Here is a 19,210-nt window from a genome sequence, read left to right on the forward strand (position 1 = left end):
GTCTGACACTGTTTCCACTATTCCTCATCTATTTCCCATGAAGTGATGGGACCAGATGCCACGATCTTTGTTTTCTGAATGTTGAGCTTTAAGCCAGCTTTTTCACTCTCCTCCTTCACTTTCATCAAGAGGCTTTTGAGTTCCTCTTCAATTTCTGCCATAAGGATTCAGTTCAGTTCAGTTCAGTTGCTCAGTCGTGTCCAACTCTTTGCGACCCCATGAATCGCAGCACGCCAGGCCTCCCTGTCCATCACCAACTCCCGGAGTTCACTCAGACTCACATCCATCGAGCCCGTGATGCCACCCAGCCATCTCATGCTCTGTCGTCCCCTTCTCCTCCTGCCCCCAATCTCTCCCAGCATCAGAGTTTTTTCCAATGAGTCAACTCTTCTCATGAGGTGGCCAAAGTACTGGAGTTTCAGCTTTAGCATCATTCCTTCCAAAGAAATCCTAGGGTTGATCTCCTTCACAATGGACTGGTTGGATCTCCTTGCAGTCCAAGGGACCCTCAAGAGTCTTCTCCAACACCACAGTTCAAACGCATCAATTCTTCGGCGTTCAGCCTTCTTCACAGTCCAACTCTCACATCCATACGTGACCACAGGAAAAACCATAGCCTTGACTAGATGGACTTTAGTCAGCAAAGTAATGTCTCTGCTTTTGAATATGTTATGTAGGTTGGCCATAACTTTTTTTCCAAGGAGTAAGCATCTTTCAATTTCATGGCTGAAATCACCATCTACAGTGATTTTGGAGCCTAAAAAAATAAAGTCTGACACTGTTTCTACTGTTTCCCCTTCTATTTCCTATGAAGTGATGGGACCAGATGCCATGATCTTCGTTTTCTGAATGTTGAGCTTTAAGCCAACTTTTTCACTCTCCTCTTTCACTTTCATCAAGAGGCTTTTTAGTTCCTCTTCACTTTCTGCCATAAGGGTGGTGTCATCTGCATATCTGAGGTTATTGATATTTCTCCCGGCAATCTTGATTCCAGCTTGTGTTTCTTCCAGTCCAGCGTTTCTCATGATGTAGTCTGCATACAAGTTAAATAAGCAGGGTGACAATATACAGCCTTGACGTACTCCTTTTCCTATTTGGACCCAGTCTGTTGTTCCACGTCCAGTTATAACTGTCGCTTCCTGACCTGCATACAGATTTCACAAGAGGCAGGTTAGGTGGTCTGGTATTCCCATCTCTTTCAGAATTTTCCACAGTTTATTGTGATCCACACAGTCAAAGGCTTTGGCATAGTCAATAAAGCAGAAGTAGATGTTTTTCTGGAACTCTCTTGCTTTTTCCATGATCCAGCAGAAGTTGGCAATTTGATCTCTGGTTCCTCTGCCTTTTCTAAAACTAGCTTGAACATCAGGGAGTTCACGGTTCACGTAGCTGAAGTCTGGCTTGGAGAATTTTGAGCATTACTTTACTAGCATGTGAGATGAGTGCCATTGTGCGGTAGTTTGAACATTCTTTTGCATTGCCTTTCTTTGCAATTGAAATGAAAACTGACCTTTTCCAGTCCTGTGGCCACTGTTGAGTTTTCCAAACTTCCTGGCATATTGAGTGCAGCACTTTCACAGCATCATCTTTCAGGATTTGAAATAGCTCCACTGGAATTCCATCACCTCCACTAGCTTTGTTCGTAGTGATGCTTTCTAAGGCCCACTTGACTACAGATTCCAAGATGTCTGGCTCTAGATTAGTGATCACACCATCATGATTATCTGGGTCACAAAGACCTTTTTTGTACAGTTCTTCCATGTATTCTTGCCACCTCTTCTTAATATCTTCTGCTTCCGTTAGGTCCATACCATTTCAGTCCTTTATCGAGCCCATCTTTGCATGAAATGTTCCCTTGGTATCTCTAATTTTCTTGAAGAGATCTCTTGTCTTCCCCATTCTGTTGTTTTCCTCTATTTCTTTGCATTGATCGCTGAGGAAGGCTTTCTTATCTCTTCTTGCTATTCTTTGGAACTCTGCATTCACATGCTTATATCTTTCCTTTTCTCCTTTGCTTTTCGCCTCTCTTCTTTTCACAGCTATTTGTAAGGCCTCCCCCGACAGCCATTTTGCTTTTTTTCATTTCTTTTCCATGGGGATGGTCTTGATCCCTGTCTCCTGTACAATGTCATGAACCTGATTCCATAGTTCATCAGGCACTGTATCTATCAGATCTAGTCCCTTAAATCTATTTCTCACTTCCACTGTATAATCATAAGGGATTTGATTTAGGTCATACCTGAATGGTCTAGTGGTTTCCCCTACTTTCTTCAATTTATGTCTGAATTTGGCAATAAGGAGTCATGATCTGAGCCACAGTCGGCTCCCGGTCTTGTTTTTGTTGACTCTGTAGAGCTTCTCCATCTTTGGCTGCAAAGAATATAACCAAATTGATTTCGGTGTTAACCATCTGGTGATGTCCATGTGTAGAGTCTTCAGTATTCTTGCCTTGAGAACCCCATGAACAGTAGGAAAAGGCAAAATGATAGGATACCAAAAGAGGAACTCCCCAGGTCATTAGGTGCCCAATATGCTACTGGAGATCAGTGGAGAAATAACTCCAGAAAGAATGAAGGGATGGAGCCAAAGCAAAAACAATACCCAGTTGTGGATGTGACTGGTGATAGAAGCAAGATCCGATGCTATAAAGAGCATATTGCATAGGAACCTGGAATGTCAGGTCCATGAATCAAGGCAAATTGGAAGTGGTCAAACAAGAGATGGCAAGGGTGAACATCGACATTCTAGGAATCAGCAAACTAAAATGGACTGGAATGGGTGAATTTAACTCAGATGACCATTACATCTACTACTGTGGGCCGGAATCCCTCAGAAGAAATGGAGTAGCCATCATGGTCAACAAAAGAGTCCAAAATGCAGTACTTGGATGCAATCTCAAAAACGACAGAATGATCTTTGTTCGTCTCCAAGGCAAACCATTCAATATCACAGTTATCCAAGTCTATGCCCCAACCAGTAACGCTGAAGAAACTGAAGTTGAACGGTTTTATGAAGACCTACAAGATCGTTTAGAACTAACACCCAAAAAAGATGTCCTTCTCATTATAGGGGACTGGAATGCAAAAGTAGGAAGTCAAGGAACACCTGGAGTAACAGGCAAATTTGGCCTTGGAATGCGGAATGAAGCAGGGCAAAGACTAATAGAATTTTGCCAAGAAAATGCACTGGTCATAGCCATAAGGGTGGTGTACTGTAAATCTTATGAAGTCTCAATTCAGATCAAGATAATGGATCAAAGTTAACTTTTGCATTAATTCTATTTTTAACATATAAGGAATGTCATTTCTCTGCAGTGGCTCTACCATTTTACATTTCTACCAATAGAGCACAACAATTTCAATTTCTTTACTTGTTACCCACATTTTTTTCTGTTGATTTGATAGTAGCCATGTAATGGCTGTAAAGTGGACTCATTACAGTTTCAATTTACATTTCACATCTTTTCATGTGCTTATTGCCCATTCGTACATCTTTGGAGAAATGTCTCTTCAAATCCTGTGCCCGTTTTTTTAAACTTTTTATTTTGTATTCAGTTCAGTTCAGTCTCTCAGTCGTGTCTGATCTTTGCAACCCCATGAACCACAGCACGCCAGGCCTCCCGGTCCATCACCAACTCCCAGAGTTCACTCAAACTCATGTGCATCGAGTCGGTGATGCCATCCAGCCATCTCATCCTCTGTCGTCCCCTTCTCCTCCTGCCCCTAATCCCTCCCAGCATCAGGGTCTTTTCCAATGAGTCAACTCTTCGCATGAGGTGGCCAAAGTATTGGAGTTTCAGCTTTAGCATCAGTCCTTCCAATGAACACCCAGAACTGATCTCCTTTAAATGGACTGGTTGGATCTCCTTGCAGTCCAAGTGACTCTCAAGAGTCTTCTCCAACACGACAATTCAAAAGCATCAATTCTTCGACGCTCAGCTTTCTTCAGAGTCCAGCTCTCACATCCATACATGACCACTGGAAAAACCATAGCCTTGGCTAGACAGACCTTTGTTGGCAAGTTGGTCACGACTTTCCTTCCAAGGAGTTTAGCGTCTTTTAATTTCATGGCTACAATCACCATCTGCAGTGATTTTGGAGCCCCCAAAAATAAAGTCTGACACTGTTTCCACTGTTCCCCATCTATATTCCCATGTGATGGGACCAGATGCCATGATCTTAGTTTTCTGAATGTTGAGCTTTAAGCCAACTTTTTCACTCTCCTCTTTCACTTTCATCAAGAGGCTTTTTAGTTCCTCTTCACTATATACTCACTAGCAGTCTGTTAGTGAAAGAAAGGATTGTTTTAAAACTCAGAATGGCACCAGGCCCCTCATCCATAAAATGTATTTTGGGATAATCCTGGCACCAGACAAGTCATCCTGGGTGATAAAATGATTGACTTGAATCTTTTAGAAGGGCAGATTACCATACAAATAGTTTCATTTACATAGATTAGGGGAACAGTGTCTGAGTATAACAAAATGGTTTGTCAAGTCAGTTCTGAGCCATTAGGCAGAACCGATTTGAAGACAGAGTCTGGGGTACATTAATATAGCTTAAGACAAACATTTCCATAAGAGGAATGCATTGGTTAACTCAAGGTTTGAGAATAGTTAACTTCAGGTGGAACCAGGTGTCATTATGTCAACACAGTATTTAAAGAGAAACTCTTTTTAAATTTGTATAGAGAAGGGAAAAATAAATAACATATATATATATATATATATATATCTCACTAGTTTGTTTCCTCTTGATGCTTAAGAGAGAGATTTAAAAAATGTCTGACACTTGCAGCCTATTTCCTCCATTTGGAGACCCCTGGCCTTCCTGCCTGTTACCCTCTCACATATGTACCACATCCTCTTTATCCATTTCTCAGTCGATGAACATTTAGTTTACTTTCATGTCTTGGCTATTGTAAACAGTGCCTCAGTGAACATTGGGGTGAATGTATCTTTTCAGATCATGTTATTCTCTGGATATATGCCCAGGAATGGGATTGTAGAGTCATATGTTTTGTTTTGTTGTTTTTATTTTTTAAGGAACCCTATGCTGTTCTCCATAGCGATTTTACCAATTTACATTCCCACCAGCAGTGTAGAAAGGTTTCCTTCTCTCCACACCCTTTCCAGCATTTATTGTTTGTGGATTTTTTGATGATAGTCATTCTGACTGATGTGAGGTGATATCTCATTGTAGTTTTGATTGGCATTTCTCTAATAATTAGCAGTGTTGAACATCTTTTTTTTGTACCTGCGGGCCATCTGTATGTCTTTTTTGGAGAAAGGTCTATTTAATTCTTCTGCTCATTTTTTGAGTGGGTTGTTTTCATGCTGTTCATGAGCTCTTTGCAAATTTTGGAGACTAATCCTTTGTCAGTCACATCATTTGCAAATATTTTCTCCCAATCTGTGGGTTGTCTTTTCATTTTGTTTATTGTTTCCTTCACTGTGCAAAAATTTTTGAGTTTAAATAGGTCAGATTTATTTATTTTGTTTTTATTTCCATTATTATAGGAGCTGGATTTTTAAAAACTGTTGCTGTGGTTTATGTCAGTGAATGTTCACCTATGTTTTCCTCTAGGAGTTTTATAGTGTCTGGTCTCATATTTAGGATTTTAATCCATTTTATTTTTGTGTCTGGATCTATTTAATGATCTATTTAATGATCTATTTTTATTTTTTACATGTGGCTGTCCAGTTTTTCCAGCAACATTGAAGAGACTGTCTTTCCAACATTGTACGATCTTGCTTCCTTTGTAGTAGATTAATTGGTCATCAGTGCATGGGCTTTTTTTCTGGATTATCTATCCTATTCCATTGATCTATTTTCTATTTTTGTGCCAGTATCATACTGTTTAGATGACTTTAGCTTTGTAGTATAATCTGAAGTCAAGGAGCCTGATTCCTCCAGGTTTTTTTCTTTTTTAAGATTGCTTTGGCTATATGAGAGTTCCATAAAAACATCTACTTCTGCTTTACTGACTACGCCAAAGCCTTTGACTGTGTGGATCACAATAAACTGTTGAAAATTCTGTAAGAGACAGGAATACCAGACCACCTGACCTGCCTCCTGAGAAATCTGTATGCAGGTCAAGAAGCAACAGTTAGGACTGGGCATGGAACAATAGACTGATTCCAAATTGGGAAAGGAGTACGTCAAGGCTGTATATTGTCACCCTGCTTAATTAATGTATATGCAGAGTACATCATGAGAAATGCTGGACTGGATGCAGCACAGGCTGGAATCAAGATTTCCAGGAGAAATATCAGTTCAGTTCAGTCGCTCAGTCGTGTCCAACTCTTTGCAACCCCATGAATCACAGCATGCCATGCCTCCCTGTCCATCACCAACTCCCAGAGTTCACCCAAACTCGTGTGCATCAAGTGATGCACATGGATGGTGATGCCATCCAACCATCTCATCCTCTGTCCCCTTCTCCTCCTGCCCCCAATCCCTCCCAGCATCAGGGTCTTTTCCAATGAGTCATCTCTTCACATGAGGTGGCCGAAGTATTGGAGTTTCAGCCTGAACATCAGTAATTCAGAATTGATCTCCTTTAGGATGGACTAGTTGGATCTCTTTGCAGTCCAAGGGACTCTCAAGAGTCTTCTCCAACACCACAGTTCAAAAGCATCAATTCTTTGGCACTCAGCTTTCTTCACAGTCCAACTCTCACATTTATACATGACCACTGGAAAAACCATAGCCTTGACTAGATGGACCTTTGTTGGCAAAATAATGTCTCTGCTTTTGAATGTGCTATCTAGGTTGGTCATAACTTTCCTTCCAAGGAGTAAGCGTCTTTTAATTTCATGGCTGCAGTCACCATCTGCAGTGATTTTGGAGCCCCCCCAAAATAAAGTCTGACACTGTTTACACTGTTTTCCCATCTATTTCCCATGAAGTGATGAAATATAAATAACCTCAAATATGCAGATGACACCACCCTTATGGCACAAAGCGAAGAAGAACTAAAGAGCCTCTTGAGGAAAGTGAAAGAGCAGAGTAAAAAAGTTGGCTGATACTCAACATTCAAAAAACAAAGATCATGGCATCTGGCCCCATCACTTCATAGCAAATAGATGGGGAAACAGTAGAAACAGTTACAGACTTTATTTTATTGGGCTCCAAAATCACTGCAGATGGTGATTGCAGCCATGAAATTAAAAGACACTTGGTCCTTGGAAGAAAAGTTTTGACCAACCTAGACAGCATATTAAAAAGCAGACACATTATTTTGCTGACAAAGGTCTCTCTAGTCAAGGCAATGGTTTTTCCAGTAGTCATGTATGGATGTGAGAGTTGGATTGTGAAGAAAGCTGAGTACCAAAGAATTGATGCTTTTGAATTGTGGTGTTGGAGAAGACTCTTGAGAGTCCCTTGGGCTGCAAGGAGATCCAACCAGTCCATCTATAAGGAAATCAGGCTTGGATATTCATTGGAAGGACTGATGCTGAAGCTGAAACTCTAATACTTTGCCCACCTGCTGGGAAGAACTGACTCATTTGAAAAAAACCCTGATGTTAGGAAAGATTGAAGGCAGGAGAAGAAGGGGACGACAGAGGATGATATGGTTGGATGTCATCACTGACTCAATAGACATGAGTTTGAGTAAATTCTGGGAGTTCATGATGGACAGAGCGGCCTGACCTGCTGCACTCCATGGGGTCACAAAGAGTTGGACACAACTGAGTGGTGAGCTTGGCTGTATGGGGACTTTTGTGTCTCCATACAAATTTTGAGATTTTTTTTTTGTTCTAGTTCTGTGAAAAATGCCATTGGTAATTTGATAGGGATTGTACTGAATTTGTAGATTGCCTTGGATAATATAGTTTTTGACAATATTTATTCTTCTAATCCAAAAACATGGTATATCTTTTCATATGCTTACATCTCCTTTGATTTCTTTCATCAGCATCTTATAGTTTTGGAGTCACAGGTCTTGTTTTGTCTCCTTAGGTAGATTTATTCCTAGGAATTTTATTCTTTTTGATCTTTGCCCATTTTTGAGTCAGATTCTTTTTTGTTGTTGAGTTTTAGAATTTATATATATTAGTCTGGTGTAAATGTAATTTTGATTTCAGACCATGAATTTTAAATCATAACTAGACTCAAACACAACTTTATAAATCAAAATAAGAACCATTACAATCAACACACTTTTGCCAATGAGAAATAAGTTTGTTTATTCCTGTAGCATAAAAATCCACGCTTCGGGATTCAGTGAACTCTTGGAAAGCATTTTCTGCATCCTGCTTGTTTTGGAAGTGTTTTCTCTGCAAAAAGTTGTTGAGATGCTTGAAAAAGTGGTAGTCAGTTGGCAAGAGGTCAGGTGAATATGGCAGATGAGGCAAAATTTTGTAGCCCAATTCGTTCAACTTTTGAAGTGTTGGCCGTGCAATATGCTGTTGGGCAGGGCCATGGAGAAGAATTAAGATCCTTTCTGTTGGCCAATGCTGGTTGTAGGCATTGCAGTTTTAGTGCATCACATCAATTTGTTGAGCATGCTTCTCAGATGTAATGGTTTCATCAAAATTCAGAAAGCCATAGTGGATCAGATGGGCAGCAGGCCGCAAAACAGTGGACATGACCTTTTTTTGGTGCAAGTTTTCTTTGGGAAGTGCTTTGGAGCTTCTTCTTGGTCCAACCCCTGAGTTGGTCATCACTGGTTGTCTTACACAATCCACTTTTTGTTGCACGTCACAATCTGATCAAGAAATGTCCATTGCTATTGCATAGATTAAGAGAAGACAACACTTCAAAACGACATTTTTTTTTTCCTTTTTGGTCAGCACATGAAGCATTCCACTTATTGAGCTTTTTCCCTTTGCCATTTGCTTTAAATGCCGAATTACTGTAGAAGGGTCAATGTTGAGTTCTTGGGCAACTTTTTATGTAGGTGTAAGAGGATCAGATCATTAACTCCTTATTACCAAATTCAGACTCAAATTGAAGAAAGTAGGGAAAGCCACTAACCATTCAGATGTGACCTAGATCAAATCTCTTATAATTATACAGTGGAAGTGAGAAATAGATTTAAGGGACTAGATCTGATAGATACAGTGCCTGATGAACTACAAAATGAGGTTTGTGACATTGTACAGGAGACAGGGATAAAGACCATCCCCATGGAAAAGAAATGAAAAAAAGCAAAATGGCTGTCTGGGGAGGTCTTACAAATAGCTGTGAAAAGAAGAGAAGCAAAAAACAAAAGAGAAAAGAAAAGATATAATCAACTGAATGCAGAGTTCCAAAGAATAGCAAGAAGAGATAAGAAAGCCTTCTTCAGTGATCAATGCAAAGAAATAGAGGAAAAGAACAGAATGGGAAAGACTAGAGATCTCTTCAAGAAAATTAGAGACACCAAGGGAACATTTCATGCAAAGATGGGCTTGATAAAGGACTGAAATGGTATGGACCTAACGGAAGCAGAAGATATTAAGAAGAGGTGGCAAGAATACACAGAAGAACTGTGCAGAAAAGATCTTCATGACCCAGATAATCACGATGGTGTGATGACTCATCTAGAGCCAGACATTTTGGAATGTGAAGTCAAGTGGGCCTTAGAAAGCATCACTACGAACAAAGCTAGTGGAGGTGATGGAATTCCAGTGGAGCTATTTCAAATCCTGAAAGATGATGCTGTGAAAGTGCTGCACTCCATATGCCAGCAAGTTTGGAAAACTCAACAGTGGCCACAGGACTGGAAAAGGTCAGTTTTCATTCCAATCCCAAAGAAAGACAATGCCAAAAAAATGCTCAAACTACCGAACAATTGCACTCATCTCACATGCTAGTAAAGTAATGCTCAAAATTCTCCAAGCCAGACTTCAGCAATATATGAACCGTGAACTTCCAGATGTTCAAGCTGGTTTTAGAAAAGGCAGAGGAACCAGAGATCAAATTGCCAACTTCTGCTGGATCATGGAAAAAGCAAGAGAGTTCCAAAAAAACATCTACTTCTGCTTTATTGACTATGCCAAAGCCTTTGACTGTGTAGATCACAATAAACTGTGGAAAATTCTGAAAAAGATGGGAATACCAGACCACCTGACCTGCCTCTTGAGAAATCTGTATGCAGGTCAGGAAGCAACAGTTAGAACTGCACATGGAACAACAGACTAGGTCCAAATAGGAAAAGGAGTACGTCAAGGCTGTATATTGTCACCCTGCTTATTTAACTTGTATGCAGTGTACATCATGAGAAACACTGGACTGGAAGAAACACAAGCTGGAATCAAGATTGCCGGGAGAAATATCAATAACCTCAGATATGCAGATGACACCACCCTTATGGCAGAAAATGAAGAGGAACTCAAAACCTCTTGATGAAAGTGAAAGAGGAGAGTGAAAAAGTTGGCTTCAAACTCAACATTCAGAAAACGAAGATCATGGCATCCGGTCCCATCACTTCATGAGAAATAGATGGGGAAACAGTGGAAACAGTGTCAGACTTTATTTTTTAGGCTCCAAAATCACTGCAGATGGTGACTGCAGCCATGAAATTAAAAGACGCTTACTCCTTGGAAGAAAAGTTATGACCAACCTAGATAGCATATTCAAAAGTAGAGACATTACTCTGCCAACTAAGGTCCATCTAGTCAAGGCTACGGTTTTTCCAGTGGTCATGTATGGATGTGAGAGTTGGACTGTGAAGAAGGATGAGCGTTGAAGAATTGATGCATTTGAACTGTGGTGTTGGAGAAGACTCTTGAGAGTCCCTTGGACTACAAAGAGATCCACCCAGTCCATTCTGAAGGAGATCAGTCCTGGGATGTCTTTGGAAGAAATGATCCTAAAGTTGAAACTCCAGTACTTTGGCCACCTCATGCAAAGAGTTGACTCATTTGAAAAGATTGATGCCGGGAGGGATTGGGGGCAGGAGGAGAAGGGACGACAGAGGATGAGATGGCTGGATGGCATCACAGACTCAATGGACGTGAATCTGAGTGAACTCTGGGAGTTGGTGTTAGACAGGAAGGCCTGGCGTGCTGCGATTCATGGGGCCGCAAAGAGTCGGACACGACTGAGCAACTGAACTGAACTGAAGAGGATCAGCTTCAGTGATGGCTCTCAATTTGTTGTTGTCAACTTCTGATGGCTGGCCACTATGCTTCTCATCTTCAAGGCTCTCATCTCCTTTGCAACACTTCTTGGACCACAATTGCACTGTACATTCATTAGCAGTTAGTGGGTCAAATGCACTGTTGATGTTGTGAGTTGTCTCTGCTGCTTTTATGACCCATTTTCAACTCAAATTAAAAAAGCTCTTGAGTTTACTTTTTGTCTAACATCACTTCCATAGTCCAAAATAAATATAAAATAAAGAGTAAGGAATAAGTCATTAGCAAAAAAGCATATAGTGAGAAATGTGCATTAAAATGATGTGTAACATAACCACATTTATTTAGAATGTATTCTAATATCAAACAGCAAATTTCAACAATGCAAAACCACAATTACTTTTGCACCACCCTAATATATTCTTGACGTTAATTCTTTACTAGACATATGACTGGCAGATACATTATCCTTTTCTATAAATTGCATTTTCACTCTGTGGAGATTGTCTTTGATGCATGAAGGTTTTTCATTTTTGTGAAGTACAATTTGCTTATTTTGTCTTTTGTTACTTATGCCTTTAGTATCATAAACAAGAAATCATTAGCAAATACAATGTTGTGAGTCTTTTGTCCTATGTTTTCTTCTAAGGGTTTTATAGTTTTTGGTCTTTGACCTATTTTGAATGGTGTTAAGTAAGGGTCCAAATACCTATATCTCCCTCTCTTTTCGGAGAAGGCAATGGCAGCCCACTCCAGTACTCTTGCCTGGAAAATCCCATGGATGGAGGAGCCTGGTAGGATGCAGTCCATGGGGTTGCTAAGAGTCGGACACAACTGAGCGACTTCCCTTTCACTTTTCACTTTCATGCATTGGAAAGGAAATGGCAACCCACTCCAGTGTTCTTGCCTGGAGAATCCCAGGGACGGGGGAGCCTGGTGGGCTTCTGTCTATGGGGTTGCACAGAGTTGGACATGACTGAAGTGCCTTAGCAGCAGTAGCAGCCCTCTCCTTTGGACCTCCTTCCATCTAGGTCACCACAGTGCATTAAGTAGAGTTCCCTGTGCTATACAGTATAGAACATGATGTTCTTATATGTGTATACATTGTGAAATAGTAACCACAATAAAGCTAATTAACATATCCATCACCTCATACAGTTACCATTTTCTTTTTTGGTAAGAACACTTGAGATCTACTTTTCTACATCATTTCAAATTTACAATACAAAATTATTGATTATAGTCACCATTCTGTACTTGTGGAAAACTGTAGAACGTACTTAACACCATTCAAACTGGATCGAAGACCGAAATGTAAGAACTAAAACTATAGGTTGTGTTTTTACTCTGTGGATATTGTCTTTTGATGCATGAAAGTTTTTAATTTTCATGAAGTACAATTTGCCTATTTTGCCTTTTGCTACTTATGTATATGTATAATCTATTCATTTTGCTATACAGTAGAAACTAGCACAACATTGTATAGCTACTAAGAAAGTGAAAGCGAAAGTCACTCAGTTATGTCTGAATCTTTGCAACCCCATAAACTACATAGTCCATGGAATTCTCTAGGCCAGAAAATGGAATAGGTAGCCTTTCCCTTCTTTAGGGGAATCTTCCCAACCCCAGGGATCAAACCCAGGTCTCCCTCATTGCAGGAAGATTCTTGACAAGCTGAGCTACAAAGCTAATATACTCAAGTAAAAACTTTTTGAAAATCATATTCTGTACCTTTAATATTTATAATTTTCACTTGTCAATCACACTTAAATTGGAAAATAAAAAGAAGATAAATAGAAAGTAAATGGCAAGATGTTAGATATAAACTCAAATATATCACTAATTATACTACATGTAAATAGACTAAAAACAATTCATATGCTTGTAAGAGAGTATGTCTATGTGTGGGGAAGAATTTTTCATCAGGGTTGTCTCTAGGTATTGGAACTATTTTTCTTTCATTTTTTTATATTTTGTAGTGTTTTCCTAATTGAAATTATTACCAATAAATAAAATATGAAGAATAAAAAGTTTAGAAAAATGACAGAATTTTTTTCCTTAAGTTATAATTACTTGTGTATATTTTTTCATTCTTCTTAAGCATCCATACCAAAAGACACAGCTTTGGACATAGGCACTAAATGGAAAATGTAAGGATTTAAAAAAAAAAAAACCTACTATCCAAAGTCCCTGTCATTTTATAACATAAAGAACACCTTAACATCCAAAGGAGAGTTATTATCTTTGATTTAAGATAAGTGCTTTAACTTGAATAAATTCCGTTTAATGAAACACAATATGTTATAATTGTGTTTCTCATCTTACCACAGAATGGTAGAAACTTTACCATGAATTGGCATCAGTCCTCTGACTGGTTTATTGAGAGCCATTATTATTATACTTGGACTTCCCTGGTGGCTCAAATGGTAAAGAATCTGCCTGTAATGTGGGAGACCAGGGTTCAATCCCTGGATGAGGAAGATCCCCTGAAGAAGGGAATGGAATCCCACTCCAGTATTCTTGCCTGGAAAACCCCATGGACAGAGGAGACTAGAGGGCTACTGTCCATGGGGTCACATAGAATTGGACAGGACTGAGTGACTAATACTTTCACTTTCACATTATCATACTGCTTTTATACAATATACTTAAAAATCAGTAAGAAAGATCAAGGAATCCTCCAAATTTGGAAATTTGTTTGCTATTTGACAAATAAAATAGATTGAAGGTATAGTCAAAGTAAAATATTTTGTGCTTTTTGTGTGTATATATGTGTATTTAGGGTCAATAAGCTGGCAGATTCTGAAACGGAGATTCAAGCTACTCAGTCTTCTCTTTCGATAAGCCAAAGAGAACAAAACAAGAATAAGAGTAGGAGCATGTTCAGAAATTATGAAGGATCAGTTATTCCCAGATTAAATGAAATTGCTAACATTAAATTTAATACTGGGGTGAGTATATTCACTAAAAGGTAAAACTAGTATATTTGGCTTGGGTGTATATACTACCTGAATTTAAAAGATGTTTGGAGTATGGCCGTAGGAGAGTCAAGGAGATAAGGAACAGTCTGTACCACAACTCCATTAGTTTCCTGATTCAGGAGAAATGGGTTTTAGATAAAGATCACAGCTATGTCACTTTCACCATAGTTATTTCTCAGAATCACTGAGAGGTTCTCTTCATTTTCTAATAAATTTTCCCTTTATTTGGTTCTAACAAGGCCCAAGAGTTACTTTTAGAAGATATTAGTTGATCAGATTAGGGGCATTTTCTCACTATGAACCATTGTTAGTATACTAAATAAAGGAAAAGATAGTAGTTGTATACAAGTTTTATGGGGATATTTCCCTTAAAAAAGAGAGATGGAAAGATTATGGTTTGATGTTAAATTAAATAAATAAATATAATTTTTCCAATCAGAAGTAATACAAATATATTAATGAATAAAATCACCTTGACAAGACTTTCAGTGTAGTTAGGTAAGAAACCAGATGTTGTCTTTTCCCTTACTACCTTATACAAATAAATTTTCCATACCATTTTGTTTTCTTTGGTTAAATTCAAGAATATATTTGTATAATATGTGTTTATCTTTTGCTATAAAAATTTTGAGCATTGAATTTCAGTTTGAATATCTTCCTTGGATCACGAGTAATTCTGATGCTATGTTCTTCTCCTCTTTTTAGTTTCCACTTTACCGCCAACAATTTCATTCCATGTTTTTAAAGAGAGCACTATTCAATTGGCGCAGTTGGAAGTTGACATTGCTACATATATCAATAATTTTGTTTGTCACTACTTACCTTTTAACAACTCTAAACTTTTATATTATGCCTGCCAGAGAAATGGACTTAAGTCAATATGGTCAAACAATTGTACCTTACTCAATTTCTGGGAATTCTGTTTTGGCTCTAAATCTCATAAAGAACCTTGAGATTTTTTTAAAGCTTAAGAATCAAGAACTTCGGGAAGTACAAGGTAAGACCTGTAGGAAAAAAGAGACCGCTGCTATATGAAGACCTATGTGTATCACTTGCAAAGAAGGAAGTTAACTATGCTATCTAGCTACCCATTTCTTTCTTTTCCTACTAACTACCAGTATCTTCAGTTTAGTCACTCAGTCATGTCTGGCTCTGCAACCCCATGAATCATAGCATGCCAGGCCTCCCTCCATCACCAACTCCCGGAGTTTACTCAAACTCTTTTCCATCAAATCATTGATGCCATCCAGCCATCTCATACTCTGTCGTCCCCTTCTCCTCCTGCCTCCAATCCCTCCCAGCATCAGGGTCTTTTCCAATGAGTCAACTCTGCATCAGATGGCCAAAGTATTAGAGTTTCAGCTTTAGCACCAGTCCTTCCAATGAACACCCAGAACTGATCTCCTTTAGGATGGACTGGTAGGATCTCCTTGCAGTCCAAGGGACTCTCAAGAGTCTTCTCCAACACCACAGTTCAAAAGCATCAATTCTTCAGCACTCAGCCTTCTTCACAGTCCAACTCTCACATCCATACATGACTACTGGAAAAACCATAGCCCTGACTAGGTGGACCTTTGTTGGCAAAGTAATGTCTCTGCTTTTTTTTTTTTCTAGTTTATAATGGGTTTTATTTATATGCTTTGCAGTAATAAATTCATTTCATGCTCAATTTATACCAGAGTTAGCCACAGAATTCTTTATAAAGTCAAGTTATATTTAATCCATCTTTTAAGCTGTATCAGCATGACATTCTGTAAAACTGGAAGTTACTAATGCAGTGTGCCAATAAAATATGGACAAGAGATATTTTAGGTCTCTAGTGGAAGAAAAGATTACTTCATTAACCATACACATATATTTTGATATATTCAGCTTGTATAGATCTCTATTATCTGATTGATGTATGCTATCTAGGTTGGTCATAACTTTCATTCCAAGGAGTAAGCGTCTTTTAATTTCATGGCTGCAATCACCATCTGCAGCGATTTTGGAGCCCCCCAAAATAAAGTCTGACACTGTTTCCACTGTTTCCCCATCTATTTCCCATGAAGTGACTGGACCAGATGACATGATCGTTTTCTGAATGTTGAGCTTTAAGCCAATTTTTTCACTCTCCTCTTTCACTTTCATCAAGAGGCTTTTTAGTTCCTCTTCACTTTCTGCCATAAGGGTGGTGTCTTAGAGGCAGCTAAATCAAAGATCAAAAATGTACACTTTACGGCAGCTGGGCACAAAGTTCAGTTCAGTTCAGTCACTCAGTCGTGTCCGACTCTTTGCGACCCCATGAAACACAGCACGCCAGGCCTCCCGGTCCATCACCAACTCCTGGAGTTCACTCAGACTCATGTCCATCGAGTCAGTGATGCCATCCAACCATCTCATCCTCTGCCGTCCCCTTCACTTCCTGCCCCCAATCCCTCCCAGCATCAGAGTCTTTTCCAATGAGTCAACTCTTTGCATGAAGTGGCCAAAGTACTAGAGTTTAGCTTTAGCATCATTCCTTCCAAAGAAATCCCAGGGCTCATCTCCTTCAGAATGGACTGGTTGAATCTCCTTGCAGTCCAAGGGACTCTCAAGAGTCTTCTCCGACACCACAATTCAAAAGCATCAATTCTTCGGCGCTCAGCCTTCTTCACAGTCCAACTCTCACATCCATACGTGACCACAGGAAAAACCATAGCCTTGACTAGATGAACCTTAGTCGGCAAAGTAATGTCTCTACTTTTGAATATGCTATCTAGGTTGGTCATAACTTTCCTTCCAAGGAGTAAGGGTCTTTTAATTTCATGGCTGCAATCACCATCTGCAGTGATTTTGGAGCCCAAAAAAATAAAGTCTGACACTGTTTCCACTGTTTCCCTGTCTATTTCCCATGAAGTGATGGGACCGGATGCCATGATCTTCATTTTCTGAATGCTGAGCTTTAAGCCAAGTTTTTCACTCTCCTCTTTCACTTTCATCAAGAGGCTTTTGAGTTCCTCTTCACTTTCTGCCATAAGGGTGGTGTCATCTGCATATCTGAGGTTATTGATATTTCTCCTGGCAATCTTGATTCCAGCTTGTGTTTCTTCCAGTCCAGCGTTTCTCATGATGTAAGTTGATAATTAATGGAACCATTCTGGCTATTGGTCTTTCAGCTAATTGTATCACCTTTCAAAGGATGAGTAAAAGAGCCAAAATACTATGTTGTTGTGAAATTTAGCATACAAATCTATATTCTGAGCAGGATATAAAAATGCTTCTCTAAGCTCTCACAGGGTAAAATAGTTCCAAGATCTGAAGGTGCTCCTTTACAATATTGATCTTTCTAAAAACAGATGGCTGAAGACTTAATAGATTGATTTTTCAGAACTACTATTTTGAAGATAGTACAAATAGCTGTACTCATTTGTTCAATGTTTACTTTTGGTCAGAACTGTGAATATACTGAACAATTTTTCTGCATTATGTTTCTAAATGCTAAAAGCAACCCTTTTATGTAGCTTTTTTTTTTTTTTTGGTCCATTTATGTGTAAAGCATGTGTGCTCAGTCATGTCCAATTCTTTGTGACCCCATGGACTGTAGTGCACCAGGCTCCTGTGTCCATGGAATTTTCCAGGCAAGAACACTATAGTGCGTTACCATTTCTTATTCCAGGGAATATTCCCAGCCCAGAGATCAAACCGTAAGCCGAGTGTGGAGAAAAAGAGAATGAGCTGGGCAGTCAGGCAGAGAAAGATTTATAATAGGAAGAAAGCAAGTTACTGGCTTTAGAGAGAAACCAGTGTTCTCCCTTTACAGCCAACCCTTCTTATACCTTATCAATGGGAAATTGTGCCCTGAAGGGAGGGGGCCTTTGTTTATCTTTAGCACAAAGCTGGGGTCTTGTGATCATGCAGAGAGGTCTCGTGGTCAGGTGGTCACGTAGTCTTGAGAAACTGGCACCAGCAGGGAAAAACAGGATATCACTTTAAGGAAAAAACAGGATGCCACAGGGCAATGTGGCCACTGTGACTTCATCCCTTGTTTGTCAGGTAACCATAATGGGCCATTTTTAAACAATATACTATAGTCCCTTGTTAACCCTAACACAAACCTGCACCTCTTGCATCTCCTACATTGACAGGAAATCTTTTTTTACCACAGGACCACCTGGGAAGCCCATAAATTAGGCCAAAACCTAGTGGATGGAGAATTTTGAATTCTTTGTATGATTGAATGGTCCACTCTTCCACAAAAGCAACAGAAATACTTAGAAAATAATTCTTAAAAATCAACCAACTTACAATATTGGAAATTAAGCAAAAGCACAGAACAAGCTAAAAAGTGTCTATTTTTAAAACTACTGAATCTCTATTAAAAAAATAATAGTAAAATCTGTAGCATTTTAACTATTCCTAGCTATGGGTTTTCTAGCAGTTATGTACTGATATAAGAATTTAGACCACTAAGAAGATTGAGCACTGAAGAATTGATGCTTTCAAACTATGGTGCTGGAGAAGCCTCTTGAGAGTCCATTAGACAGCAGCAAGGAGATCAAACCAGTCAGTCCTAAAAGAAATCAACCCTGAATATTCATTGGAAGGACTGATGTTGAAGCTGAAGCTCCAATACTTTGGCCACCTAATGTGAAGAGCCAACTCACTGGGAAAGACCCTTATGCTGGGAAAGACTGAGGGTAAGAGGAGATGAGGGCAACAGACGATAAGATGCTTGGATGGCATCATTCACTCAATGGGCATGAGTTTGAGCAAACTCTAGAAGAAAATGAAGGACAGGAAATCCTGGCATGCTGCAGTTCATGGGGTTGCAAAGGGTCGGACAGAACTTAGTGACTGAATAACAACAGTTCCTATGGGTCTCCCTCCCCTCAGTGGTGTGGTATCCATGAAAGCCGGAACCTCACAGTTGATGGAAAGAACTGATCTCTTCAGAGCCCTGTTAAAAGTCCCATTTATAAGGATTGTCACGACTTTGACTGAAATAGAAGCTCTTTGAAAAACTATATTCCCAAGGCATTATTCTTATTGAATTTAAATTAGGGCTCAACTCTTTAGGAAAATCCCTAACTCCAGGGAATTATTTAAAGCAATAGAAATCCGCTGGTAATAGCACCACAGGTAGCTAAGGCTGTGCTTTCAGTTGGGCCAAATAAGAGCTTACCCAGAAAGCAATTTTAAA

At 39.3% G+C, this 19,210-nt stretch overlaps 1 protein-coding gene across 1 annotated transcript in view; it reads left to right on the forward strand.

Moving 5' to 3' along the window:
* The window catches only part of LOC138428861 (phospholipid-transporting ATPase ABCA3-like), a 199,605-nt gene that overhangs the window by 76,320 nt on the left and 104,075 nt on the right, over positions 1 to 19,210 (forward strand). Inside the window, exons 9-10 of the mRNA XM_069569794.1 lie at positions 13,851 to 14,019; positions 14,755 to 15,046. Coding sequence (XP_069425895.1) covers positions 13,851 to 14,019; positions 14,755 to 15,046 — 461 coding nt within the window. The remainder of the gene's footprint in view (positions 1 to 13,850; positions 14,020 to 14,754; positions 15,047 to 19,210) is intronic.

The sequence above is a fragment of the Ovis canadensis genome, chromosome 24, assembly GCF_042477335.2.
Source record: "Ovis canadensis isolate MfBH-ARS-UI-01 breed Bighorn chromosome 24, ARS-UI_OviCan_v2, whole genome shotgun sequence".
NCBI lineage: Eukaryota > Metazoa > Chordata > Mammalia > Artiodactyla > Bovidae > Ovis > Ovis canadensis.